General features: G+C 50.7%; 4 protein-coding genes and 2 long non-coding RNA genes across 6 annotated transcripts in view; 3 read left to right on the top strand and 3 right to left on the bottom strand.

Moving 5' to 3' along the window:
- Positions 1-5,190, top strand: part of CILP (cartilage intermediate layer protein) — a 12,056-nt gene extending 6,866 nt beyond the window's left edge. The window contains exons 7-10 of the mRNA XM_026040574.1: positions 654-986; positions 1,083-1,191; positions 1,525-1,682; positions 2,218-5,190. Coding sequence (XP_025896359.1) covers positions 654-986; positions 1,083-1,191; positions 1,525-1,682; positions 2,218-4,559 — 2,942 coding nt within the window. The 3' untranslated portion in view covers positions 4,560-5,190. The remainder of the gene's footprint in view (positions 1-653; positions 987-1,082; positions 1,192-1,524; positions 1,683-2,217) is intronic.
- A 5,693-nt stretch (positions 5,191-10,883) lies between these two features.
- Positions 10,884-16,443, bottom strand: MTFMT (mitochondrial methionyl-tRNA formyltransferase). The gene is made up of 10 exons (XM_026040573.1): positions 16,398-16,443; positions 16,235-16,313; positions 15,673-15,879; positions 14,989-15,111; positions 14,008-14,110; positions 13,523-13,598; positions 12,827-12,918; positions 12,221-12,302; positions 11,462-11,544; positions 10,884-11,182 (listed from the first exon to the last, which is right to left on the bottom strand). Exons 1-10 carry the CDS (start codon positions 16,441-16,443, stop codon positions 10,982-10,984), a joined length of 1,092 nt encoding a protein of 363 aa, XP_025896358.1. The 3' UTR covers positions 10,884-10,981.
- A 1,697-nt stretch (positions 16,444-18,140) lies between these two features.
- LOC112948359 lies at positions 18,141-18,710 on the bottom strand. Its single transcript, XR_003249602.1, has 2 exons — positions 18,652-18,710; positions 18,141-18,211 (listed from the first exon to the last, which is right to left on the bottom strand). It is a non-coding gene; the product is annotated as an uncharacterized LOC112948359 (long non-coding RNA).
- Positions 18,711-21,088: 2,378 nt separating this feature from the next.
- On the top strand, positions 21,089-22,308 carry LOC112948367. Its single transcript, XR_003249608.1, has 2 exons — positions 21,089-21,234; positions 21,849-22,308. It is a non-coding gene; the product is annotated as an uncharacterized LOC112948367 (long non-coding RNA).
- An 895-nt stretch (positions 22,309-23,203) lies between these two features.
- Positions 23,204-26,280, top strand: SLC51B (solute carrier family 51 beta subunit). The gene is made up of 5 exons (XM_026040630.1): positions 23,204-23,243; positions 24,007-24,381; positions 24,622-24,765; positions 25,480-25,570; positions 25,779-26,280. The coding sequence occupies exons 1-5, from the start codon at positions 23,204-23,206 to the stop codon at positions 25,990-25,992; spliced, it is 864 nt and encodes a 287-aa protein (XP_025896415.1). The 3' UTR covers positions 25,993-26,280.
- Positions 26,281-26,557: 277 nt separating this feature from the next.
- The window catches only part of RASL12 (RAS like family 12), a 5,598-nt gene continuing 4,863 nt past the window's right edge, over positions 26,558-27,292 (bottom strand). The window contains exon 6 of the mRNA XM_026040629.1: positions 26,558-27,292. This exon is cut by the window's right edge and continues 195 nt beyond it. Coding sequence (XP_025896414.1) covers positions 27,106-27,292 — 187 coding nt within the window. The 3' untranslated portion in view covers positions 26,558-27,105.

Here is a 27,292-nt window from a genome sequence, read left to right as displayed (position 1 = left end):
TTTTTTTTTTCTTGACATCAAGAAGTTTGTTTCAGATTTTCACTGATTTCTTTCATTTCTATGGCTTGTTTTCAGCACTAAAAAAAGGAAAAAAAGCAGGTAGCTGCCATATAGGGATGCTTTGCAATTATAAAAGTAATGATTTGAGTCAAGTAGGAAGTATGTGGGCTCCAGCAGAGATCAATGCAGTAGCATTACTCTTAGGAAAATGCCTTAAGAGTCACCATTCGGGCACCTGCATGCCAGACCTGTCAGATAATGTTTGTTTGATGCTTAACCTTTCTCCTGCCCAACTCCAGATATTATAAAATTGACAGAGAAGAAAGCTTTTAAGATAAACAAATGTCGTGTCATTTGGACATGGGTTTAAAACAGAAAATAATGAAGCTTCGGCCGTGTGGATTTGTGGCTTTGCAAGTTTCCCTGCAGTTCAGGCCTTTGAGGAATGTAAATAACAGTGCCTATAGGGAATTATATCCATGTGGCCACTTTCCACTAGCGGTGAGGTTTGAGCCTGTGCGTTTCCAACACACAGCTGCTGATAATCAGTAAAAAAATCCTCTCGGGATGTGAGTCATTCCCTATCAGTAAAAAAATCCGCTCGGGATGCGAGTCATTCCCTGTGCACTACCTTGTAGCTCCTGAATTAAGAGCTGAGCCGGGCGCCTCTCCCTGCAACCTCACGTGCGTCATGGGCCGCGTCAACGCCGACTGCGACGCCTGCATGTGCCAGGACGTCACCCTGCACGGCAAGGTGTCCCTGGAGGACGGCTCGCCCGCCGCCGGCGCCCGCGTCTACCTGCAGGCCAAGAAGCTCAAGCTCTTGACGGCGGCCAACGGCGCGGGCGCCTTCAGGATCCCCGGGGTCTGCCCGGACGGCAAAAGCACCCTGAAAATCAGGAAAGCCAAATACGTCACGGCCAGCGTCACCGTGCCCGAGAGCAACAAGAGGAACCTGGCCATCCAAGTGCAGCTGGAAAGATCAGGTGAGCCCAAGCAAAGGGGATGGAGTAATAGAATCCAGGGGACAGAAATAAAGCTTAATTTTAGAACTAATGTGATGTTTTCACCTCCTTTTGCAGGCAAACCGTACATCTTGAAGAGCCCCGAGGACAAAGCGAGGCGGGTGGGACAGAGCGTGTCGCTCTGCTGCGATGCTGTTGGCACCCCAGAGCCCGACCGCTACCTCTGGTAAGGGCTCTCTCCCACAGCTTTGATTTTTACTTCCTTACCATCCTCATGAAGCTAAAATAAACACCATAAACTTCATAACTACAAAGCAGGGGACTTAACAGGTGGAGAATCCATTGGTGCAAAGGAGGGGAGATGTCTACAGCTGGCCTTTCTCACATATATAGTGATGAAATCTGCATAGAGACTTGCTGGAAAAGCAGATATGTAAGTGGGAAAGAGGTCTGGTATCCCGTGCGGATCCCTCCAGCAGGATGCAACAGGACGAGGACGCAGCTCTGCTCCAGGCTTTCGGTCACTGTGTCCCATTAACTGTCTGCCTGTTCCTGGCAGGTATCACAACGGCTCGCTGCTCGATCCCTCCTTATACAAGTACAAAAACAACCTGATTTTGAAGAACTTGAACAGAGGCCAGTCGGGAGAGTATTTCTGCAAGGCCAGTAGCGATGGGGGTTCGGCAAAATCCCAACCGGCCAAACTGGCCGTGATAGGTAAGGAAGAACCGCGCCGCGAGGAGGTGGCAACCACGCACGGAGATTCTGCTGCGTTCGGGGAAGGAAAGTCACGGGAAAAACGGGCAGGGTTTATCTCACTCGCTGGTTGGTAGATAAGCGTGAGGGATTTATCAGGCCGATATTCCCTGAAAACTGGAGCTCTGGATTCCGGAGGACCTCTCAAACCCAACCTGCTGGGCACAGTGATTGGTCTCTGCACTTGCTGCCTTACAAATGAATATTCCAGTGTTTTTAAATCCTGAAATATATTTAAGTCTGTCCATAGGACAGTCTATTGCCAAAATTAGGACAGTCTATTATTAGCACAGTCTATTGCCAAATAGGACTGTCCTAACTGGGTACCTTACATTAAAACTAGCCTAACTAACCAAAAATTTTGCAAAACCTCTGTTTTATTGCCATGCAAACCTCATTGTTATTGGGAGCAGTGTTTATCTCTGAGGGTTTTATCCCACATACCGAGGGTCTTGCAACTATTTCATGCTGTTCCTTAACAAATCCTATTTAACAGGAAGGCACGAGGCAGCCTGCGACCCCCAGCCCCAAAGCCACCCCATCCGCCTTCCACACGACTGTTTCCAAAACACAACTAACTCATTTTACTACGACGTGGGCAAATGCCCAGCCAAGATCTGCGCCGGGAAGCTGGACAAGGGCCTGCGCTGCAAGGACAACACCGCTTACTGCTGCGGCGTCTCCAAAATGGAAACGAGACAGATCTCCTGCAACGGATACACGCTGCCCACCAAAGTCGCCGTGGAATGCGGGTGTAAGAAGTGCACGGAGACCAAGAAAACGGTGCGAGGCAGAGCCATAGCGGCGGACAACGGCGAGCCGCTGAGGTTTGGCCACATCTACCTGGGCAACAAAAGAGTGAGCATGACAGGCTACAAGGGGACTTTCTCGGTCCACGTCCCCGTAGACACGGAGAGGCTGGTTCTGACTTTCGTTGACCGGCTGCAGAAGTTTGTGAATACAACCAAAGTCCTCCCATTCAATGAGAAGGGAGGTGCGGTGTTTCACGAGGTCAAGTTACTAAGAAAGAAACCCCCGGTCACGCTGGAATCCTCCGAAACCAACGTGATTTCGCTGGGAGAAATGGAAGATGATGATCCGATTGCCGAATTAGAAATCCCTCCCTACGCATTCTATAGGAAGAATGGAGAAGTCTATACAGGTAAAGTGAAAGCCAGCGTGACGTTTCTGGACCCAAGAAACGTCTCTGCGGCTGATGTGACACAAAGCGACCTGAATTTTGTAGATGATGAAGGAGATATATTCCCTCTCCGTACCTATGGTATGTTTTCGGTGGATTTCACTGATGAACAGGGCACCGAGTCTCTTAACGCAGAAGACGTGAAGGTTCATTTGGACACTGCGCAGGTCAAGATGCCAGAGCACCTGGAAGAGATGAAGCTTTGGTCCCTGAATCCAGAGACAGGCTTATGGGAGGAGGAAGGGGACTTCAGCCTCGAAAGAAGCCGACGGCACAAGAGAGAGGAAAGAACTTTCTTGGTTGGGAACATGGAGATCAAAGAACGGCGGCTTTTTAACCTGGATGTGCCAGAGAGCAGACGGTGCTACGTCAAAGTCCGGGCCTACCGAAGCGAGAGGTTTCTGCCAAGCGAGCAGATCCAAGGAGTAGTGATTTCTGTCATAAACACAGAGCCAGAGCCAGGCTTCTCCTCCAACCCTCGAGCGTGGGGTCGTTTCGACAGTGCGGTCACCGGTCCCAACGGCGCTTGCGTGCCGGCCTTCTGCGACGAGCAAAACCCGGAGGCCTACGGAGCTTACATCTTGGCGAGCATGGGGGGTGAAGAGCTCGAAGCTGCGTCCTCTGCTCCCAAACTCAACCCCAACGTCATTGGGGTCCCGCAGCCCTATCTCAACAAGCTCAATTACAGGAGGACGGACCACGAGGACCCGAGCACCAAGAAAACTGCTTTCAGCATCAACATGGCCAAGCCAAACCCCAATTCCCCGGAGGAGAACAACGGCCCTATTTACGCATACGAAAACCTAAGCGAATGCGAGGAAGCTCCATACAGTGCTGCTCATTTCCGATTCTATAGGGTAGAGGGAGACACGTACGACTACAACACCGTTCCCTTCAATGAGGATGACCTTATGAGCTGGACCGATGACTACCTGGCGTGGTGGCCCAAGCCCATGGAATTCAGGGCCTGCTACATCAAAGTAAAGATAAACGGACCCCAGGAGGTGAACATAAGGTCTCGCAACATGGGCGGCACGCACCCGCGCACCATCGGCAAGCTCTACGGCATCCGCGACGTCCGCAGCATTCGCTCCCCGGAGCGGCCCGGCGTGTCGGCGGCCTGCCTGGAGTTCAAGTGCAGCGGCATGCTCTACGACCAGGACCGTGTGGACCGCACGCTCGTCAAGGTGGTCCCACAAGGCAGCTGCCGCCGGGACGGCGTCAACAGCATGCTGCACGAGTACCTGGTGAACCACCTCCCCATGGCCACCAACAACGACTCCAGTGAATACACCATGCTGGCTCCCCTCGACCCGCTCGGGCATAATTACGGCATCTACACCGTCACCGACCAGGACCCCAGGATCGCCAAGGAGATCGCCCTGGGCAGGTGCTTCGACGGCACGTCTGACGGCACGTCCAGAACCATGAAGAGCGACATCGGGGTCGCGTTGACTTTCACCTGCGCGGAGAGGAGCGCGGCGGAGCAGAGCGCCTTCCAGTCGCCAAGGAACTCGGGCCAGCAGTCGCTCCTGGAGCTGCCGAGGGAAAGCGCCGCGTTCCGAAGGCCGCAGGGAAGCCGCAGAACGGCCCCAGGCAGGAGCCCCATGAGAGCTCAGCGCTCTCCCGCCTACTAGAGCTAGGCGGCAGCCTCGGGAAAGTCGCTCCCGGTCGATTAAATAGGCTCTGAAAGGAATATCTACCTGCGAATAGTCTGTCTCGACGCAGGTAGGTGTCATCACCTTTAAGATATACTTAAGGTGCGCATTTCTTATTTTGCATTGCACCAGGAAGGATGCACAGGAGGTAAAAACTGGGAAGTCAGTAGTTGTAGCAGGTTCCTGTCTTAGTAAACAAGTCCATAAAAATCTCCTTTCTGCCTGACATTAAGCAGCTTCACACATTAGCCTAAAGGGAAAAGTAAATGCCTAATTGATTTAAATCATGTACATAAAACATTCTCCCATTCTGCATCTGCAGACTTTGCCAGCCCAAGTACCTGTACAGTAGTTGGTAACTTGAAAAGGAATAAACTGATTTCCTCATACTGAATTCAACTGCAGTTTTTTACTTGAAATGTAAGTATTTTATTTATTTCTAGCTTGTTTTAGAGTGACTGTATTCAAGCTAAAGTACTGGCAGCTGCACTTCTAAAAACTCACATTTGATAGCACGAAGAAACCACGTGCATTTGTTGGTCCCACATGGATAAGACTGCAGCTTGCTCTTGCTTCTGGCTTCTTTGAGAGGAAAACCTCGGCTCTAGAATAGGGTAGATTAATAAAAAAAATAATTTTGTTACTTTGACAATGGCGTTTTCCTTTTGTGTTTGATGTGTCCAAGTAAACTAACCACACACAGAGAGGACCGGCGAAGAATTTGCTGAATTTCACAATCCCTTTCACAAACAGGTCCCAGCTATATCAACACAAGGCCAGTCCTGGGTCCGGCCGTTTGGTGGGTGGCTGGGGCAGGGAATTCAGAGCAGGACCAAGTCGAGGGACAGGGACAAGGGTGGTTTCTCTCTATATTTAGCAGCAGCGAGCAGGGCTCTTGGGCAGGAAGCTACTGTGATCTGAAGACCTTGATGGCCACAGAAGGGGTCCAAGAGCTACTGCTACGAGTCATCAGCCAAACACATTGGCCTGGCTGGTTATCAAACCCGCACAAATTTCCTCGTCCACATCCAAACTGAGCACCAGCTGAGAACAGATCCCCTGCTTTACACCCAAACCTGCCACAGCAACAGCACGGGGGTGCAGGCAAACCAGCAAAAAACCTGCTGTTTTCACTGCAGATAACCCAGATCCAGCACAACTGGATGAAAGCTCAAGTTGCAATTCAAGCTCATGCTTGAGCTCAATTTCTTTGCCCCTTCCCCTCAGCCCCTTCTCATGTGTAAGGGCAGGTTTTAATCTACATCTATTCTGAGCCCCATCTCCAGCTCACTGAGGCGGGGGGGACTTTTCAGGAGGCTTTAGCCAGCTCTGCACCAGGCTCTCACTTCTAACAGGGCATTTCATGTTGGAGGCAAAAAAAAAAAGAAAAAAAAAAGAAAAAAAAACAAACTACAATCTGTGCTCTTATGCAAATTGTCAATTAGGAACGAGAAACAGAAAAGGAAGAGCTGCGGAATACTTTGGCACATCACCTTCACTCCGATGAGCTTAGCCCGTGTGTTTTGTGTCTGGTCTGGCGCGGGCTCGGGCCGAGGCAGCCAGCGGGGAGCACGAGCTCGGACCTTCCCGCCGAGATCCTGGCTCCTCTCCTCCTCCTTCCCCTCCTCCTCTGCAGCCAAACCCTGCTCTTGGCTTCATCGCTTTGGGAGCGACGTAACACAAATGACTTCTGCAGAGCAGGCGGGGAGTTACAAGGCTGCGAACAGGCTGGGGGGATCTTCTCCTCGTGCCGCACGCCGGCTTATCCGAGCCAAGCACTGCCGAGTGCAGGGCTGTTTGGGGAAAAAAAAACTGTTTAATAGCAATGATCACAGTCCTAAGGTCTAAAATTCTGTCCATGAAGCAGAAAGAAGCTCTGCAAGTTTCCCCAAACTATCCCTACACTCTTCCCCTTGCCGTGGCCTTCAGACCACCAGCCTTGAGGAGCAGTTGGAAGAGATGGGGCTCCCAAACACCCGAGGTTAAACTAACAGCAAAGCATCTTCTATGAAGGTCACTTAGTTTCCAACCCTCAGATAAATCCCGTGATCCAACCCCCTTTCCTCCTGCTTCCAGTAAAGGGAAAACGCTGCCTCCCAGAAGCTCTCATCCTGCCAGCAGTCAGGGCAAACAACACTCATCTAGTCTCAGCATTCACATTATTCCCAGATTTTGGTAACCTGCTTTTGGAAAAGGCTCCGGTTCCTTCCTATATTCCTGTAAATATAGCAGCCACTTGTGCTTTTGGTTTACTTGCAAGTTATTCAGGGGTAAGCAGGACCACAGCAGATTCCCAAGGAGTGGGGGAGCAGTAGGATTTGGGGTTATGGAACAGATGTACCTGTTACCACCAGCACATTAGCAAATATCACTCCTCGTATTTATTTGAAATTGAAGATAACATCATTGCTACCCAAAACCAGAGCCATTCTGCTGATCAAAAATTTTCCAGGTCTACCAATAATAATTGGATTTCAGGGATCTCAAACTAAGCCTCAGGGAATACCAGCCTAGGAATATCTAGGCTACTTTTTCTTTCTCCTCCGAGAAAACAGCTGTTTTATTTCACTAGTATCAAATTCTCAGTAGCTACAGGGGCTGCGCTCGAGCTCAGCAGCGCTACTCGGATCTGCCCCACGAGGTCTTTATTCCAGAGGCAGCCCTGACACGCTGCTCCGCACCTCATCAGCGAATCCCTCCCTGCTGTGATGTGCTCTGCAAAAATAATCCCTGCCTACTGGGTTAAATCCCCACGGAGCTAGGCCAAGGCAAAGTTTCCAAAGAGGCATTTTCACTAAAAGCTAACCGGGGAACACTAATTCCCTTTAAAGCTCCTTTACTACGTCATAAATATCAGGGCAAAGATTTTCTCCATAAAAACAAATACATTTTACTCTCTTTTCCTCTATAAAATTAGGGGACACGGGCATTTTCACAGCTAAGACCTTAACTGTAAATCAAAAACAACAAAAAAACCCCTAACATTTACTATCTTACTGTACAGAAATTCCGAAAAGCTTTGAAGAAAATTCTGCACAGATCAAAGATTAAATTACATGTACAAATAATGCATCCTGGCTACAGCATGGTTTAAGCATTACTGGTATTAAAGAACTGAAGATGTTCTGAATTAGCTTTTAATTTCATGAACTTTTGCCCAGCTGATGCTGGTTTTTTTTCCCTTAAAAGAGATGCAGAGGGCACCATCTACCGGGTGTCTGCCCGTACTCCGCCTCAGACTTGCAGGAGACTCATGGAAACTTCACTGCTACTACACATTTTAGCTGGGATAGAAACTACTTCTTGCCAGCAATGACTAACAATATATTTCAAACACAGCGCAATCCAGAACTGTCACCAAAAAGTGTAGAAATTGGTCCTCTCTAATGCTAACATCCGATACACACATTACCATTTGCAGGATGATATTCCAACTAGCAGCATTATGACCACATTGCTTTCATTTAACATTTTTTTGCAATTATTTTCCATTGCTATCAACTTGTTAATGTCAGAGCACTATTAAAAAATTTTAAAAAGCAGTGGAGCCGCCAAGAAGTTCTCAAAAATCATTCCTAGGAACAGAGCAGATGAGTTACCTGGAGCAGTGTCAAAAACGTCACTGTCTGATGGGATGCAGCTTGTAAGTATTTTTATCCTCAAACATCCTCCCTTTGCAACACTGGAAATTGATGCCCACAAGACTTTTTTAAATTATTTTTTAATTAAAACAAACCAACCCACTCCTCTCCATTCCATTGGCACGAGATGTTACCTAACCTAACCTTCCTACCTGATGTGAACAGATTAAAGCAAAAGGACATCACAGCCTTTAGTTGCACGTAGCAGATGGGAGGGAGCAGAGCAGTAAAACAGAGCATTTACTTGGAAGTTGCTGCCCATTTTTAAGTTTCCGCAGCACAAATTCCACCCTTAAGTCTATGGCCAAAGTCAAAGGAACTCCAAAGAAGTCCAGCTTTCAACTTACTGTTGTTTCCAGGTTTCGGCTCTGATTCACAGCCTTGGATTTCTCAGAGGATCAACCTGTCAGAGGCAAATTAATTGTTGAGCTAATGGCAAAGAAAGAAAAATACTGTAGCATCTGCTCTAACAGATGCTTCTTTAAAAGCATTTTCTCCACATTACAACACATTTTCTGAATTTTGGTTTTTTTTATTGAGTTTCACTCAAGTGTGTAAAGTTCCTGCCACCATGGTATAAAACCCATTCAAAATGGATTCAATACATGATATTAACGCTAAATTCCAGGGGTGCGTCCTTGAAAAGACATGAATCCATTGAAGTCTCAACAGCCAAAGGGACACATGGAGGAGTCTCGAGCACAAAGTGCGCACGAGTATTGACAAGCATGAGCAAAAAGGATCCTTAGTGACAGCCAAGTCTGCCTTTAAATTTTGGATTTCCAATATCTCAGTGATTATTTTGCAAAATATGAAGCTAATGGAATGTGGACTCATGGAGCCTGAAGAGCTCCAGTGGCTCTGCTTATACTTCAGTGGTACCCTGAATAAAAAAGGTAATAGCTCCAAAGGTCTGCCTGTTGTTTTGCTCTTACCCTCATAAGGCCCCATTACTTCTAAGAGAATAAATACTTCTAATAAATAAAACTTCTAATGAAGAGAAACAGACATCAGCTCCGGGGTTCTTCACGGGAAATATTCCTTTTTAGATCTGTCTGTGAGCCAACGGCAGGGCCGACTGAGAAAAGGCTTGCAACACAGAATTCATTAGGTAAAAATATCGTCAGATATAAAGAATAACAATAGAATATCAATTTTCCTAAGTGGATGCAGATACTAGTTAAGTGATATATATTCTAAGATGCGGAAAAAGAGAGGAGATGGCTACTGATGTAAAATATGTAAGGTAGGGAATTGATAGGAAAATTTGTAAGAAAAGCTACCTATTTTTGACAGCATTTTCAAACTCAGAAGGCCAAAAGAAACAACAGGGTGTTCCTAAGAGGACTGGATGAAAAGTCTCTGATTAGCCTATAAACCCCGTCTAAATAGGAGATTTGGTGAAAAAAATCCAAATTACAGCAGACTGTAAAAGTATTGGTAAATTGACACTATACACCAAGAGCATGCAGGAAGATACAGATAAAAAAGCCAGCTGGCAATGACTATTGGATCAAGCTAAAAAGACAAAAAAGCTCTTGAGCTTCTGTGAGTCAAGAACAAATGTGTCATTTCAGATCACCGTTTTTTTTTTCTTCTTGAAGTCCATTGCAAAGTCACTCAGGGATATTATTATACAATAAAAATGCAGGTGCAGTAGGGATCTGATGGGATGCAACGTGTAGTACTGCACGGTATTACTGCTAAGAAATCAGCAACATGGAGTATCAACAATGTCTGTTAACCAATTCTTAATTCAATTAATCGAAATATCTAATAGCACAACATGGAGGAATTCTCTTTGCATAAGATCAGTGCAAAGTTTGAAACTCTTCTGTATCTCAATCAAGCACCTGAAAGCTGTTTATGATAAAGTTACTGATGTAAATGAAAATAAAGAAAATATATAACTAAGAATAGAAAGCTAAAAAGGACAAATTGCTCAGGAAACCCCATGCAGCAAACCAGACAGAGATATATGAAGGCACACAGCTCCAGGTGACGCATGGTATCAACAACCTGAGGTCAAACTCCAGTCATGAGCATGGGACAACTGCGTGTTAAAAGTAGCCAAGTCTACGAAAATTATCACGTAGCGGTAGAGACACCTCACCTGGTGTTTCGGCAGATGTAACTCACACCTTGGCTAGGAGCTTGTTCCAGCACAGCAATATAGAAGTTAAGTTTAAGAGTTCACAGGAACCTCAAACTGGACAATCCAAGAAGTTCATTAGCATTAAACTTGGGAGTAGAACAGATATCCTGTCCAAATCCCATCTGCTAAATTCACTAGCAATTATCCCACTGATACATATGACAAAGCTGTAACTAAAGGATGGAGCAGATGCACTTTTGCCAGAAATCCTATCGGTGCTGAAGACGTTTGACTTCAACGACTTGCAGTGAAATTGGCTTCTATCGAGCTATTGATCTTAAAATTTCCAGATTAAAGTAACTGTGCACAGCTTATGCCTCTAGGAAGCTGCACTAAACTCCCTCCTAACAAGGAAAAAAACATGGTACAAAAAAAATACTAACCAAGACCAGAAACAGGAATTGATTCAGTCTTCAGCATTCAGGGAGATTCTCTTCCTTCATGGAAAAGATGAAGATTGTCAGGAACCCACAATGAAAACATGCAGGTGATCAGAAGATCAAACCTTCTGGTTAGGAAAACCAAATTTACTGTTACATGGTAAGAATTATAATCTTTTACATTACTAATAACTTACAGACATCCTTTTCAACATTTTAAAATATTTATTGGTTGGTATCCTGTGCGAGTATTTTCCTCTCTTTCAGAGTCTCTTTTGTTGTTTTAAGTTTGAGTGTTTGAAATCTGCACTCCTGATGAACTGCTGTTGAGTTCTGCTGGAACCAAGAGTGCATATATCCATTATAGAAGTCAGTTGCTGTAAGTTTCTTCTTTAATACAACCGCTTTGATTCCAACCCAGTCTTCCTAAAAAAACAATAATAAAAAATAGTCAGTAAGCTCCCTCCAAAATCTAGAAGGATTAGCTTTAGCTCTTATTGTTGACTACATTATAGAACGTAGTACCAAGTTTCTATTAGGAGTCAAACTGTGACTTGCAAATGAAAAGCCTGTTAGTTGAAATTAAGAGTTCTATCAAATAAACAGACTGACTATAATCTCAGCTAAATTTGGGAGTAATGATAGACAAATAAGACAATGTTAAAAAAAATCTTCAGTGAATATAAAATAAAGGCAAAAACCCACCTTGCAACGAGCTATCAGTGTTTGGGACAGTTTATGGTATAGCAGTGAACCAGGCACAGCTCCAAGGTCATTTAATACTTCATCTGAAAATAAAGAGAAATTGTCTTATATTTCTACATAAACAAGTAAAAAAAAGTCTGAAGTACTGCAATGTCTCTTTAAAACAGAGTAATTATCTCAAATTATTATGTTGCTCAGAAATATTCTGTTGCATTTTGTGCTGTATTTTACTCAAATGAGTAGGAGAGAATGAGAACAGGGTGGAAGTGACTCATGAACAGCAGTCACTCTCCAGCACAGCTCCCCGTCTCATGCACGAACACTCATTAAACCCTCTGTACTCTTGTAGATACCAACAGAGCCCACGAGATTTTTAGACTTAAAGGCCACTAAAAATTATTTCAGCAAGAACAGGCTGGGATGGCTTCTCTTGTGAGAGATCCTGCGGGACTGACATTGGGAGAGGATCTCCAGAGTAAGGAGAAGGTTAGAAACTCCTAATCTCTGGATTCACATCCCTACGCCTGTTCCTCCTTCAATATCACCACTAAGCAGACACGTCCTTAAAGTTTATCTTATACTCAGGGCACAAGAATTCTGTGCTCCAGGACTAGAGTATTTGAGATTGACTTAGTTCTACTGGAGTTTCAGGAATCAGTTATTTAAAATCATCATCTAGTACAACTGTTATTAGTCTTCAAGCTAAGTTAAACCCTAGTGGCTTTTTAAACATTAATAAATTAATTTAAAAGTAAATACCAGCAAACCCAGGGATATTATGCACTTCCACAAAATCCAGGAGTTTGACAGGACTACCCTTCCAGAGCGTCTGCAAAGGAAACTGCAAACAGAAGCAGATGACACACTGAGAATATTTTCATGACTTCCAGGTAATTGTATAGCTTTTTTTTCTTATGCAAGATACCTGTGATAATAGCATTAAGGAAAAGTTTAGGTATTAGGGACAGATAAAAGACTCTTAACTGGACATGGTTTTCCATGTTCTTTATCAAACTAAGAGCATATGTATAAGATAAGCAAGTACCTGTAGCAGCTGTTTGGTTGCACTGTATGATGTTATGCAAAGAAAACTTTATAGCATTCTGAAATCTCCTCAAATGTGTCAGAAGTACAGAAAGAAAACAAAGCTACAGAGCTAATTTCAGGCTTGGGATCAAGTTCAAGAAAATTCTGCTCACCTTTAACTCCATCTCATACTAAATCGCCCTGGCATTTTAAACAGGTTCTAGGCAGAAGCTAAACTAACTAAATAGCCTCCAAGTTTTAGTTACTAGTTAAAATACATAAAGACTGGAGGGCAGAAGGCAGATTTGAAAGCAAACAAAGAAGAAGCTGCTGCCTTACCATACTTCCTATGGCACGATGCAGCTGTATTATCTGCACAGCTGTTTGTTCCTCCCATTTCACACAACTCTTGGCTATCGTTATTTTAGGAGCTAGCAAAACATAACAAGAAAGTAAAACACTTGTTATACTTAGCTGCTTTTTTGCAGATAGGTAATTGTATTGATTTTATCCTGGTCTACAGGATATGATCAATAGATTACAATCTATCCACAGGGAAAGTATACAGCTGCTAGAGAAAAGTGGATTTCTTAAAAGTCTTAAACTGGCTTATTTATATGCTCTTTTGTGAGTTGCCCTCTTACTTAACCATTGCACTGCAAGCTGGTGATTCATATTTACAGGCACACCGAGCACTTTCTACACACATGAAGAATAAAAAACTGGCTTGGATTTTGTGACATTGGTAGGTATTTTCATATTGCCTGTATAACTGAAGAAAAAAAAGAAAAAAACAGTAACAAGGCAAGTCTGGAGAAGAATTCTAAAGCATTCTTCCCTCAGTATGATTCTTTTCTTTTTTAAAAAGAAAAAAAGCACAGAAGGCAATGAAGGGACCATACTGAGAAGGATGTCTGTAAAATATAACCCAGCACAGCAGGAAGCAACTTAATTTCTCCAACACATTAAAAAAAAAAAAAAAAAAAAAAAGAAAGAAAATCCAAGCAAGTTGCATTAAATATGATGTGTACCTACCGAATGTTACCCCTTCTTTTGGTTGCTCTTTTTTATTTTTTAAACTTTCAGGTAAATTTTTCAAAACATTGATGAGCTGCAAAAAAAAAATGAAATTAACAAATCTAAGAGTATTAATATTACACTGTATTTACTGTTATTGTCAAAAGTATAATATGTACAAAACAGTCCTTCACTTTCATCACTGAAAGTTCCTCAGGAGTTTTTAGAAATTCCTGTCACTACATTCAGCAGACACACTACACATAAAAATACACTAAAAGCGCCACTGAATCATAATTAAAGAACAAATATTGTTTTACGAATAGCCTGTTCAATGACAGCAATCCCAGAAGAGCTGGAAAGCTGATTTTTAACAAAATAAAAATGTAGACATTAACTTCAAAATGAAATAACCAAACTGTTTCCACATAAAGCACTTGGGTTCTTCTTTGGATAGAAATAAAATGGCAACAAAAGTGCAAGAAGAGCTTGTGTGAATTTACCATGTTTGCACCCATGTGTGACAGCGTCGCTTCTAGCTCCTTTGCAGTACAGTGGGGAGGAACAGCGATCTCTTCTTGCTTAATAATTGGACCCACATCAAACCTGCAGAGAAAGCACGCAGGAGAAAAAGCCTTAACTAACAGTACAGATGTGTACATTAAATCCACTTCCTCAGCTACCAATTACTGCCTTTTTCTACTGAAATTTTTAAAATTAAATAATGGGTTCACAGGACAGAAAATGAAATTTATAGAAGCAAGCTAAACAATTTTCAGATCAGAAGTATAAAATCTCTGAATAATCAACCTGAAACGTTCAAAGGAAAATTCACATGATCCTGAGAGCTGTTTCTGGATAAGCAAACAAAAAAAAAAACAGCCAAATAAGCCTGGGTGTGCAGAGAGCTGTGCAACTGCTTGCTGTCTACCAACCTGCTGTAATAATGCTATAAATTAGAGACGATACCTGTGATTACTCACATGAGAATTATTAGCACAATCTAAACAAGCTGAAGACGCTAAAACTGCACCAGAGACCTCTGCAATAGAGAGGTCCTTTTCAATATAATCTATAAATCATTGCACTGTCTTTTGTGTTTACTTCAGATRTAAAATACACATTTTGAGAAGCAGATTACTAGGAAGCAATTCATACAAAACAGCAGTATTTGACCTGCGTGACTACTGGACATCCGAATCCTTAAAGACGATACCTTAAAAAGATAATAGTTTCATGCAGCAGCCTAGGGGGGACAAATTATGTACCCAGTCAAATACAGTGTATTTTGACGAATCCCATATGTTCAAGATGAAAATTTAGAAATTATTTCAAATATGCATCTTAAAAAAAAAAAAAAAGAAAAAAAAAACACACTAAGGCTTGTAAAAGAGCTTTTTAAATGATGGCTTAAGCAGTGACAATTTAAATTCCTGAGAAGCAACAATGACAGAGACTTGCTTAGAAGATCGTATCTCATGTACCTTTTTGGTCTGATCTCCATAATTGTCACCCCAGTTACTTTGTCACCGTGCAGCACTGCGTGGACTATCGGTGCAGGACCACGCCACCGAGGCAGGCAGCTGGGATGGATATTCAGCACCCCACTGAAATGAAATATTTCCAAGTTACAATCAGAATAGGAACTAAAATTCATATAAATAGGCTTTACATTTCATATAAGTAAKCTTTACATTTCATATAAGTAAKCTTTACATTTCATATAAGTAAKCTTTACATTTCATATAAATATATATGAAATCAGTTAATATAAATTTATATGATTTATAATCATAATAATAATTTATATGATTTATAACCACATAAATTTGATATTTGGTTCAATAATTTTCAATAATGAAACTATTTTAGAAATTAGCTATTCAGACCATCTGAAATGTTACTGTTTCAAATGCACATTTAAAGGAAAACTMCTAATACATAACGCTTAGTTCCTCAGCGAGCACAGAAGGTGTGAGGAGAGGGAAAGGGGAGCGAGTTACACTGGAATTTGTGGAGTAAACGCTGCAGCGAGAGAACAAGCCTTGGCCTGCGCAGGTGAACGCAGGGAAGCGGCTCAGCTGCCRCCAGTCTCGCACACAGACTACAGCRATGTTTGAAAGCAAAACCAAACGGAGACGGGGACAGATGTCCCCCCGGTCACTTACTAGGGGAACTGCAGGATGAGGTCGTCGCTCAGGAGGCGCCCGAAGGAGGCCACGACGCCCACGTCGAAGGCCCCGCGGGGCCCCGTGTGCGGCCACTGGTGCGTGGGCAGGCGCAGGCGGCGCGCGCACCGCCGCACGGGCAGCTCTGCGGGCAGCGCCACCACCTCCAGGCGGGACACGAGCGGGAGCGGGGCCCGGCCGGGCTGCCTGCGGCGGACAAGGCGCTGAGGACCTGGCGTGTGGAGCGGGGAGAGGCAGAGACGGGGCTGGGGCCTTCCCCCCGCCGCCCCTTCCCGAGGGTACCGAGCCCGTCGCCCAGCCCAGGCCCCTTCCCGGCCGCAGCCCCCGCTCTCCTGCCGGGCCCCTCGGTAAATCCCCCCAGGGGCTCCCCCCAACTTGCCCCTCCCGCCCGGCCAAGCCTCACAGACCCCCCAAACCCTCGCCCTGCACAGCCCGCCCCGCAGCGACCCTGCCCGCTCCCCACCGGCCCCCGAGACCCCCCGCCCGGCCCCTGCTCCCCGCGCAGCCCCTCAGCCTCCTCCGCGCCCCCAGGCCCCGCTACCTGGCGGCCTCCAGCGCCTCGAGGGCGGTGACGGCGAAGCTGTCGCTGCCGAAGAACAGCACCCGCCACGGCGGCCCGGTCCGGGCGGTCGCGGTCCCGGTCCCGGTTCCGGTTCCGGTCCCGGTTCCGGTTCCGGTCCCGGTTCCGGTCCCCATCGTCGCCGCCGCCTGCAGCCCCGCACGCGCCGCGCGCAGCAGCCGCCCCCTCATCCCGCCGCTTCCGGGTCGCGCCGCCGCCGGTCGATGACGCTACACCCCGCAGCGGCGCGCCGCGAGTGACGCTAAGGGGCGGGGCCGAGAGAGCGGGGCGGGGCATAGACTGTAAGGGGGCGGGGTATATGTGGTAGGGGGCGGGGCACGGGCTCCCCAGGGGCGGGGCACAGGTTGTTCGGGGGCGGGGCATGGGCTGCCGGGGGCGGGGCATGGGCTGTTCGGGGGCGGGGCATGGGCTGCCGGGGGCGGGGCATGGGCTGCCGGGGGCGGGGCCATGGTGGCTGTGCGGGGCCGCTGCTCCCGCACCGCGGCGCCGCCAGGGCCCTGGCACCGGGCACTGGGGGCTGCTCCTCGGGGCTGGGGTCTCGTCACCCTGCGGTCTTGTCACCCCGGAGCCCGGCCGCTGTGACCGTGACTGCGGTCCTGTCACCAAGAGCAGGGTCATCCCGGCACCCTGCTCCTGGCCGGGTCCCAGCACCCCGCACATGACTGACACCTCGTCACTCTGGTGTCGTATCACCGTGTTGTCCTGTCGCTGTCACCGGCATCCTGTCACCCTGGGGTCCCATCATCCTGGGATCCTGTCAGTGTGACCAGGCTCCTGTCACCTTGGAGTCCCATCACCCTGGGCTCCTGTCACCCTGGGGTTCTATCACCCTGGGCTCCTGTCACCCTGGGGTCCCATCATCCTGCGATCCTGTCAGTGTGACCAGGCTCCTGTCACCCTGGAGTCCCGTCACCCTGGGCTCCTGTCAGCCTGGGGTTCTATCACCCTGGGSTCCTGTCCCAGTGATGGACAGGGTCCCATCTCCCAGACCCTGACTGGGGTCCCATCACCCTGCCCATGAGCCAGGTCTTGTCACGCSGGCGTCCTCTCAGCCCGGCCCACAAGACCTCAAAGCAGCCTTAGAAGAGCATAAAAAGATAAAACGGGRATTAGAGGAGTGGGGGCTGGAAGGGGGTCGTCTCCAAAGCCAACTCGAGCAGCCCTGGTGTGAGCACTGCATCCAGCCACGCCTGGAGCCTCTCCCGGGACAACCTGATCCGACCTGCGAGCGCTCTCAGTGGAAATCAGCATTTCCTTGGGATCCATTGGAACCTGCAGCGGTCGCTGCCTCCCGCCCTGCCGCCAGGTCCCACCAAGAGCAGCCCGTCCCCTTGGCACCCCCGTGAGATACCTGCCCACGTTGACAAGGTCCTGCAGCCACCTCCTCTCCACCCAGCCTCCGGGTGCTGCTTTTCCACTGCTTTTGCTGCAGATTGCTAACTGCTGCCTTCGAAAAGCTAATTCCTGCCTCGCTCCCAGCGATCCTAATTTGGAGAATKTCTTCTTGTAACCTACGAGGTCGGGCTGAGAACTGTCTTCTCCAGCAGCATAAGGATGGAAATATTTTAGCCCTTGCTGAGGACATTCTTTCCCCCACGAGGAGATGGTTTATTCGTGTAGACCTCCCGTTCTTGCAGTGTAAATTACACGCACAAATCCCCCGTGCCTCTAAATCACGCTGTGGCCTAATGTCTTTGACRCTCGGAATTCCTAAAGCATGGGATGGGAGGAGACTGGAGGCGTTAGATCTGTGCCAGGGACCTGTGCATTACTTGGAAATGAACTGGTGGACTTTGTGTCAGAGGGATCCGCTATGGAATGGGAAGTTCGTCCTGCGCTTAGTGGCACTGCACGTATTCAGATCCAGAGCTGTTCCGCACGTCAGCAGGGTTTTCATATCCCCCTTTTTGATTCACACCTAAGGTGCCTCCATCTCCACTGAAGAACAAAAAAAAAAATCATGAAAACTAATTAGAGAAATCCCAGAATCCCAGAATCCCAGAATCCCAGAATCCCAGAATGGTTGAGGTTGGAAGGGACCTCTGGAGATCATCCAGTCCAATCCCCTGCTTGAGCAGGGCCACCTGGGGCACGTGGCACACAAGAGCGCTGTTTTAGGTAGGAAAATTACTCAGGGCACCCTAATTGTGGTTCTTATGTCCCCACACGCTGAGGAAAGAAGATCCTACCAGATATAATTTCCCAGGTCAGAATCAGCCCGTAAAAACAACCTGTCCCAGAAAGGAGAAGTTCCCAATTACCAAACAAGCCCCASAGAATTAATCGGTGCAGTCCCATCCGGGAGAACATGAGCGACTGCAGCCACCTCATCTCGGGATGGACGCAGGGAAGAATATAGTAGAAATTTAAAAGGATACCTGAGAGCAACGGGGAGGATGGAACAGCTTCTGCCCATGAAGAGATTAGAAGCAACCGGGAAGTTCCCCTTGGCCGAGAGCGAGGAGGGGCGACGGGGAGGCTGGCATCTCGCTTATCACCAGTTTTTATTGGTGGGGAACAGTTACGGTTATACAATAACGAGCAAACAGTATTATCRAGCACGGGGAGGTATCAGGGAGCCGAAGGAAGGAAGTAGTGTTTCACAGCGTGTAATKTGAACACGTAATATCTCGGATGCTAAAAAAAAATCTTGGATGCAAGAAGTGACCTGACTAATTCAAGGGAATAAAAAAAAAAAAAAAAAAGCTCACTGAGAAATATTAACCATTAGGACAGCCCTGAAACACCAGTTAATTAGTGGGGACTGTTGGTTTTCATCAGTAGCGTTAAGCTCTTGCAAGGGCAGGAGGTGTTTGGAGTCCTGCGGAAGAGCGGCAGCRCTCCAAGGAATTGGTCAAGACCCTGGATTTCTCCCCACTGCTGCTATGGTCCTCAGAAAGGGCTTGGATGGACCGGTCGGGTGCTAAACACCACTCAAAGATCGAGAATTCAAGCCCAGGAGTTAAGCGCGCTCAGTGTTAGTTTTAACCAGTTAGTTCTAACTAGTTAGTTAAGTGAGCTCGGTGTTGTTGGCTCATGGGTGCTGCATTTAGGGTCACTACCTTCTTTTATGGCAATGAACTTAACCTTTGGGATGTGGCCTCAGCTCTGCCAGGAGCTTGGGATTCTGGAAATACCGACACTCCACGCGGAGTTTTTGCCAGACTTCCTCATGAGATAATTAATGTTTTTTCATGTGCAGTGAGTTTATGGAGTGGACTTAAATTCACTCCAAAATGCTCCTTCCCGAGCAATTTATCACTGTATAGTTCAAAGGGATTACGTCCGTTATTTAGTATTATGCCTTGGACTCACTGTGCATGAATTTAATGCAGGATTTATCTGGCTGTAGCTTTTTCTACAGCGGAGTGGAAGCAGCCGTGTGGTCATTATTTAAAAAAAAAAAACCCAGGCTCAGAGATCTGGCTTTTGTGCTGGGTTTGAGCTCAGCTTTTGTACATGGTAAAGAAAAAAAAAAAGGGAAAATGAATGTTTAGTTATTCTGTAACCAGGCATTTCGGGTCAAAGACACAGAAGGGATGAAAAAGAAAAGATAAGCAAAAGTAGAATGCCAAGGTCAGACTCGTCCTTCCTCAGCGTGCTCAAGACAAGCCTGAGGAGGAAACAGAGCACAAATCAATATCTTATCTATGCGTTGCTTCTGCGCCAAAGACGCTCAAAGTGTCTCCAAGAAATGAGAAGTTATCTGCAGTTGGAGCGGGCCAGTGTTGTCAGGGGAATGTGGAGTAAATCACGCCCGGTGGTGCCCGAAACCTGCCTCCGAGAGCGTTCCCGGTGCGCCGGAGAGGCTCCCGGGCGCTGCAGGGACCGGTGGGAATCTCTGGGTTCGTGTCCGTGTCCAGCACATCCATTGCTGCTTCCCGGTGCTCCCACTTTGCTTCTTTTACTTTCGAGCCTGGGTTTCACTTGCTGKGGACAGCCCGTTAGCTCTGCAGGAGGTTGGGGTGCAAAGGGGTCAGCGGGGATGTGGTGCTCATCCTAACGCTCTTGGAGCTGCTTCTTGGCTGCGGTTATCCTGGGGTGCTCCTCTCCCTCCACATGCTCCAAGGTCGGGCCAAGCCTTTTCCTTGCACCTCTCCCAAAGGCGGGAAGTGACATGACCATGGGAGCCTTTGGATCCCTGGGAGGACATCATGAGGATGCTGCAGGGAAGCATCACCTCATGTGAGGGCACTTCCTAAATGCTCCATCGTGGAGCAAGGAGGGAGGACCGCATGGGCAACAGCACCCGGGGACCTCCAGCCTCTGGCCATCTCCCTCGGTGGAAGGGAGCTCTGGGCTCCTTGGACACGGATCTTCTCCCTGCCAGCCTCAAGCTGAGCAGCAGAACTGCCCGTTTCACTAACTGCCCGTCTGCTGCGGAGAATTGCACCGGAGCGGCCAGAGGAAACTYGGAATCAGGCTTACAACACACCGCAGAGCCTGTTATTGGGAGACTGCCGATTTGCAATGTCCGCTGAAATCCATGCACGGCAAAATCCCATCCCCGGGCACGGCCAAACCCCACCCGTGGGCCCTTCCTCCTGTCATCCCCACGAGATGCTCCGAGAGCCTTGGCGTGACCCATGCTCTAGGACGCGGGGCGATGCTGGTGCTCCGGGTGAATCCTGCGCCGCGCGGAGCCGCTCGCTTCCTTCCCGCAGGGATTTATGGCGCGCGGAGCCGCTCGGGACGAGGCCAACAGCCGGGGCAAACGAGCTGCCGGTGACCCGCGGGAGCGGGTCGTTCACCCCACGCTATAAACGGCCCCGCGAAGCAGGGCTGGGTTCTTCCCGGGACCTGGGCGCCGCTCTGCTCCCGGAGCAGCCTTGGCCGYGGCTCCGGAGCGGGATGAATCACGGCTCGTAGCGGGAGGGAGGCAGGGAGGGAAATGCAGCCTTGGTCCTCGTGGGAACGGCTGGGTCTGCCGGGCAGAGCGAGATAACGCACGGCGCTAACCGGTGAGTTAAAGCGGAGCTGCGTTTGGGGGAAAGCTGCTTGGTTTATCCCGCTTTGTTGGGGTCTTTGGGGGTTTTAAGGCTTCATTTATGGCTTCCTTGAGGAGAGGCTGACAGGCTGTAAGGGGAATGGGGTTCCTCCTGCTATGCATAGACTGGAAAACACCCAAAGGGAAGCACTGGGTATAGCTTGTTCTCTAACTTTTGCCTTAGCAAAGGTTAAAAAATAGCCCAGACCGCCCGCTTGTTTTAATATTTTAAATACAAGATATTTTTCCTGCATTCCTTAATGGGACTCAGCCCACAAAGCACCCTTGTTTGGGTGCAAAGCCACCCACTTCTGTCTCCGTGGCGTAACCTCGTATATCCTGTACGAACGCCAAAGACGGGGCATCCCGCTTCAGCCGCGCGTGTGGAATAACGTGCTCGTTGTAACAAGATCAGCCAAGATAACCCGCAGACAGAGAGTCTGGAGGGCAGAGAAGACTGGTTTAGAAAAACTTGGGCACTGTAAGCGCGTGGTCTCGTGCTGCATAACAAGACGAGGGGACGTGATCAGCTCACCACGGACTGCTTTGTGATGGGCTTTCCACAAGACCTTCTTGTTTGCGCCTTAGATCAGCACAGAAAAGCCCTCACACTTTCCATTTGCACACTGAGGACCACAGCTGTCTCGGTAAGCGACCTAGAACATTAAACCTAACTGAAAACCAGCATGAAATGGGAAATAAAAAGCACACGTTAGGTGCACAGCTCTGCACACGCTGTGGGTGCCGCATGGGCGCTCGTTGACCAGCTCCTCGCGGWGCCACCACCGTCCCGGGCGCTGGCCTTGTGCTGCCCAATGGGTGCTCCTTTCTCCAAGGTCTCCCAGCGATTTTGTCCTTTCGGCGCTGGGATCAATGGGCACGATTGAATTGGTCACGTTGCCACTTTTTTCGTAATTTGCTAAGATTTCACGAGAGGCCGCCGAAGGCCACAGATGGACGTGTTGAGCAAGAGGGTTTGGGACAGCGTTAGCAAGTGATGCTTTGTCGCTGGCGCACACAGCATGGAAATTTGGCAGCTTTTCCTCCCCTTTTCCTCCCCACGTCACCCATCCCGCTGGGGCTCTCGGGTGCTGGGTGCCCTCACCTGCACGGAGCAGCTCCGYGGATCCTCCGCAACACGAGCCAAGGCGCAGGCCGGGGTTACTCCAGAGTCCTCGGCAGCCCGCGTGCCCGGCGGGCTGTAAAAATGTGACCTTTGAGTCGCGGAGACGTCGAGATCAATGCTGTGCGGGCAGGGGAGGGGGAAGCGCGGCCGTCATTAGGTCTATAACCGATAGGGCGAGCGCTCGGCTGAGGAGTCAGCGCGGCTGCCCGGGAATTGTTTCATGCGGTGCCAACGTGCGCTGCGGATCAGGGTGAATCAGGGCTTGGGGCACGGGGTAATCATTAATCGCCCGTGGGGCCGGCGTGCGCGAGGGCCACGCGGTGCCCGGGCAGCGAGGCCGGRGAGGCCGGGAGGCTCCGTGGGCGGCCGGGGCCGAGCGGGCGCTGCGGTGCCGCGGGGGCTCCGGCGGAGCAGGGCGCTCCGGGCCCTGGCTGCTGCGGGCGCTGGGCTGATGCTGCGGAGCAACGAGGGGCTAAAGGTCAGGGAGGAGCCGGCGCTTCCTTGGGGCCTGGGAGACGCCTTTGGCTCCGGGCAAGGCGGCTCCTCCTGCTCCCCGCGCCGCACATCCCCGTCGCGCCGCCCGCGGGCCGCCAGCGCAGCCCCTGTCCCCAAATCCCTGTCCCCTGGAGCCAAGCGGGTGGTTGGGAAGGCGCAGGAGAGCGAGCAGTGTGCCAGGGGACTCCCCGGTGCCTCGGAGCCTCGTGCAGCATCCCRGGCTCAGCGCGGGGCGCCGGGGCTGCCTCTCACTGTCGGGCTCTTTCCCAGGTGGCTGCACGTGGAGGAAACGCCGGGGAAGGCGCGATCCATCCCGGGAGCCATGAGGTGCCTGTGGRTGATCCCCTTTCTGCTGCTGCAAGGTAGGCGCTGGGCTCGTGGGGCGGCAGCGCCGGCGCCGGCCCTGCCCGGGGGCTCCGTGGGTTCCAGCAGGACGTTCCCTGCTGGGCACGTCGCTCCGAGTTGGTCCTACACAACCTTCCATCACTGCGTGACCCTGTGGGCTCTTTGTGCCGCTCTGTGGGTGCACGCCTATGCAATGAGAGGAGTGTCCTTGCGATGCTGTGCCGASCTGTCCCTCCAGCTTGCTGGAAATTCGGCTTTGTCCTCCCCAAGGCCCTCTCTCCCCAGCGAGCGCCAGCAGCAGCCGGCCCCGCCGCGGGGAGGTGACACCCCAAGGTGATGCTCAGGGCGCATTGCCACCTCTTGGGCATCAAGGAAGAGAGCTGAGCGCCACAGAGATGGATTTGTATAAACTGAGGGTTATTGTCTCATTATACAGGGACTCTCTGCACCTAYCCAGTGCAGCAGGGTTAGACAGCAAAGCTGGAGAGACCTGAGCCCCAAACCCTTCTCCCTTGAAACAGAGCAATTAGAAGCAGCTCTGGTTTGCCYAGCTGGGGAAGGACACGAGGGTGCTTTGACCAACAAGGATTATCTCCATCCCGAGAGGCCACGCAGCAGCCTGCAAGGGATGGAGGAGGCTCCCAAAGCTCTGAACATCCTCTGCTTCTTGGACCAACCCTGGAGAGTCCTCCCCAACCAGCAACGGCAGGAAGGGGGCTGGGATGCAGCAATGCCCGGTGCTCGCTGGTTGACYGCTCTCATCCTCCGGTTCCTTTGCAGACACCAAAGCCTTCCTGATGCAAAACGCCAGAGCCAAGCAGTGCTTGCAAGCCAGCCCCACGGACGGGACATTGCTGCTGGAGGGCTGTGATCCCGCCTCGCCCTTCCAGGACTGGTCTTGGCAAGGCGCCTCCTTGGTGAACGCGGGCACCAGGCAGTGCCTCTCCGTGCGGGAGGACGGCGGCGTGGGCACGAGCGGCTGCGCGCGCGCCGGCCGCACCGCCTGGCGCTGCTCCGGCTGGCTGCTGTCCCCCGCGGGCCRCAGCCAGGGCTACCTGGTGGCCAGCAGGAGCGGCGTGGGCCTGGCCGAGGCCACGGGCCCCAGGGCGCAGTGGCGGGGCGCCGCGGAGGGCAGCGTGTGCCAGGAGAAGGGCGGTAAGTGCCCGCGCGCCGGCTGCGCCCCGGGCTCTTTGCAACCCACAAAGAGGTCCTCAAACTGTCCCCGCGTCTCGCTGTGGGATCGGGTTGTGCTCGGGGAGCTTCACCCTGCCTGCGGGGTGGCCCTGGGAGAGGAGGAGAAGGTCGTTTTTTTGAAGAATCGCAGCGAGTATCTTGGAGATTGCAACATGAATCCTCTCTGTCTTTTCCTGTCTGCAATTYTTGTCTTGTCTGCAGCCGATGCAGAGCTCGAGGGATTCGTGGCCGCGGCCCTCGCCAGCACCCGCATGCAGGAGCCGGCAGCCACCAACGGCACCCTGCTGCTGGGGCTGGCCCCGGAGCACCTGGACGAGCTGCTCTGGTTCTTCCGCAGGGAAGACCGTAAGTCYCCTGGGTGCTCCTGCGTTGGGAGCTGGAATAGAGAGCCCTGGGTGGCGCCCCTTGCCCAACGGGGTGCCCTAGCACCCACGGGAAGCAGCAGTGATTGTGTGGGCTCGTGCTCTTACCTCCGGGAAAAGCTGCTCGTGGGCAGAGGTGGGCATGGGGCTCTGCAGGGATGGGGTCCTCTCCTGGAGAGGAGCTCATCCTCTTTCCATGGACATCCTGCCAAGAGCRGAGAGCAAAGATCTGGGCTCAGCAGGGATTTTGGCAGGAGGGAGCAGATCAATAGGAGCTGGTCAGGTGAACCAGAGTGAACTTCAAAGCCATGGAAATCAAGGCCGGAGCAGCCTCTGCCATCCAAGCTGCATCCCACCCGCCTGCGTGCGGGAAGGGGAAGGGCTGCAGGGCGGGGAGGCCCTTCCAGCAGCACCCAAGGGCGATGCCGCAGCCCCCCARCCCTGCGCCCGCCCTCCAGCACCACCCTGAGGCCACGGGCAGGCCTGGAGAGGCAGGTGTAGCCACTGGGAGAGATAGAGACCCCAACGGGGGGGACTGGGAGAGGCAAAAATCACCTGTGTGGGTCTCCTGCTCCATGAGGGGGAGTTACCCAAGCTTATTCAAAAAAAAGTGACCCGACAATGTGCGGCAAASCTGGGCTGTGCCGGCCCCGCCGCTCGGCGCATGCCCACGCCGCGGCTCCCTGCTCTCCCACAGCGTCAACGTGGAATTACACCATGCTGGCCCTCTCCTTCGTGGTCCTGTTCCTGGGTCTCTTCCTCCTGGCCACCAACGTGGTGCGCAACAGGTGAGGCTGGAGGATGTCCTAAGGCCAGGGAAGGCGGCGGATGCGTCCCCAGGGCGCAGGGGCAGGAGCGAGCCCTGCGGGACGGGCTCCCTCGAAGCCTCCCCGTGGCAGGAGCTTGTCTGGCCCCCCAGCCCTGCAGAGTGACCGTCCCCTGCCCCTCGGCACGGGCCAGACCTGCTGCTTCCCTCCTCACCCCCCTCCTCCGCAGGAAAAGGAAGGTGCAGGTGGAATCGGAGCACACGGCAGAGCCGGCGGAGCTGGAAGCCAAGCAAGCCCTGGTGCCCGTGGAGGAGTTCGGCCGCGCCGACCCGCACAAGCAGGAGCTGCTGCCCAAGGAGGAGAGGTCGGGAGAGGTGCTGGTGCAGTGGAAGGAYGGCACCGTCACCACCCTGTACACAGAGAGGTCGGAGGAGACCCTGTAACAGCAGCTGAAGCCAAACCACGCGGCCCCTAAGGAACAAACTGCACCACTTCCTCGGTTGGAAAATCTCAAACAGAAGAGGGGAGCAGCACAGGGAGCAGGGGCAGAAGTGGCACAAAGCCCTGGATTCTCCTGCCACCCCTGCCCGGCCGATGCTCCCGCCCCGCGCCGACTCCGCGGCCCTCGGATGGAGCGCGGAGGCGGGATGCGCTCGAGGCTCCTCCAGGGAACAGCAACACAGAGGAGCTGCCCTTCTTCCCAAAAGCTGCCTTTATTAAAATATTTTCCAAAGTGGGTGATTGAAATCACATATTGCATCTCTCTCTATATACCTGTAAGGTCATATATATATAAATATATATGTATATATGTACATATATACACGCGCTCGTGGATATTTTACTCTGCAGGTTAAGAGCAGCTCCAGAGGGAAGCAGAACATTCAACCTGATACGGGCAAAGGGAATTGAATGCCGAATCTCGGCCCCGGCGCCGCTCACGGCCTGGTCGTCGGACCCRCTGCTCCGCATTCGCTTGCCCTTCRCACCCTGCACAGGTCTCGTGGAAATGCTGTGAAATAAATTAAGACATTTCGGAAATATATTGGTCTTTCAAGCAAAGGTTTTTCAAGGTGTGCCCTTGCCAGCGAAGCGTTTCTCTTTGCGCAGTCGTTAAGAAGGAACACTGCAGGGTAAAAAAATTGCTTAAAACCCAGATATGGCTTATTTTCGATGCGCAGGAATGAGCTTCAGGACACTCAATGCCTGTAGTCAGCTGTAAAAACATTTGCAGCTTTCTCATTCAGAGTTAAAAAAAGACCACGACGACTTCCTCCTCCTTATTGCTGTCTTGGTGGGCCCGGCCCGTGGGACGAGTCGCACGGGTGTCCCCCGGGGCAGGTGAGGGACGTGGCGCTGCACGTCCCCACGCAGCAGCCTCCCGCCTCGGAGCGCGGTCTCCGCACCGTGGGTCTCACGGGGGCGTCACCGTCGGTGTCACCGGCTGCCACCGGACAAGCGGTCCCATCCCTGGGTGCATCCCCAGCTGCGCCGGAGACCTCACACCGTCCTCCTCGGAGCAGGACCGGGACGAAGCGAGGGGGGAACCCACATCCTTAAAATATCTTGAAGCCCTTGAGGAGGGTCAAGGCGGGCGCCTTGCGCTTGCTCTGCGCCCGCGACGACTTCACGGTGACGAGCTTGGCGCGGGCCACCGAGGGCATCTCCTTGTAGGTGACGGTGGAGAGGGCGGCGGGGCCGGGCCGCGCGGCCGGGCTCCGGGCGAGCCGGGGCTCCGAGGGA

Source organism: Nothoprocta perdicaria, unplaced genomic scaffold (genome assembly GCF_003342845.1).
Source record: "Nothoprocta perdicaria isolate Ctin4 unplaced genomic scaffold, notPer1 scaffold_26, whole genome shotgun sequence".
Lineage (NCBI taxonomy): Eukaryota > Metazoa > Chordata > Aves > Tinamiformes > Tinamidae > Nothoprocta > Nothoprocta perdicaria.
Note: the sequence above shows the minus strand (reverse complement) of the source record. Positions and strands in the feature narration are given on the sequence as shown.

What these genes read in the sequence shown, in the direction of transcription:
- MTFMT (XM_026040573.1), bottom strand. Translation starts at nt 16,443, where the DNA reads ATGAGGGGGCGGCTGCTGCGCGCGGCGCGTGCGGGGCTGCAGGCGG. An exon ending in ATCGTGCCATAGGAAGTATG is followed by an intron (nt 12,303 to 12,826) that starts GTAAGGCAGCAG and finishes TTCTGTTTGCAG; the next exon opens with TTTCCTTTGCAGACGCTCTG. An exon ending in CACTGATAGCTCGTTGCAAG is followed by an intron (nt 11,183 to 11,461) that starts GTGGGTTTTTGC and finishes TTGTTTTTTTAG; the next exon opens with GAAGACTGGGTTGGAATCAA.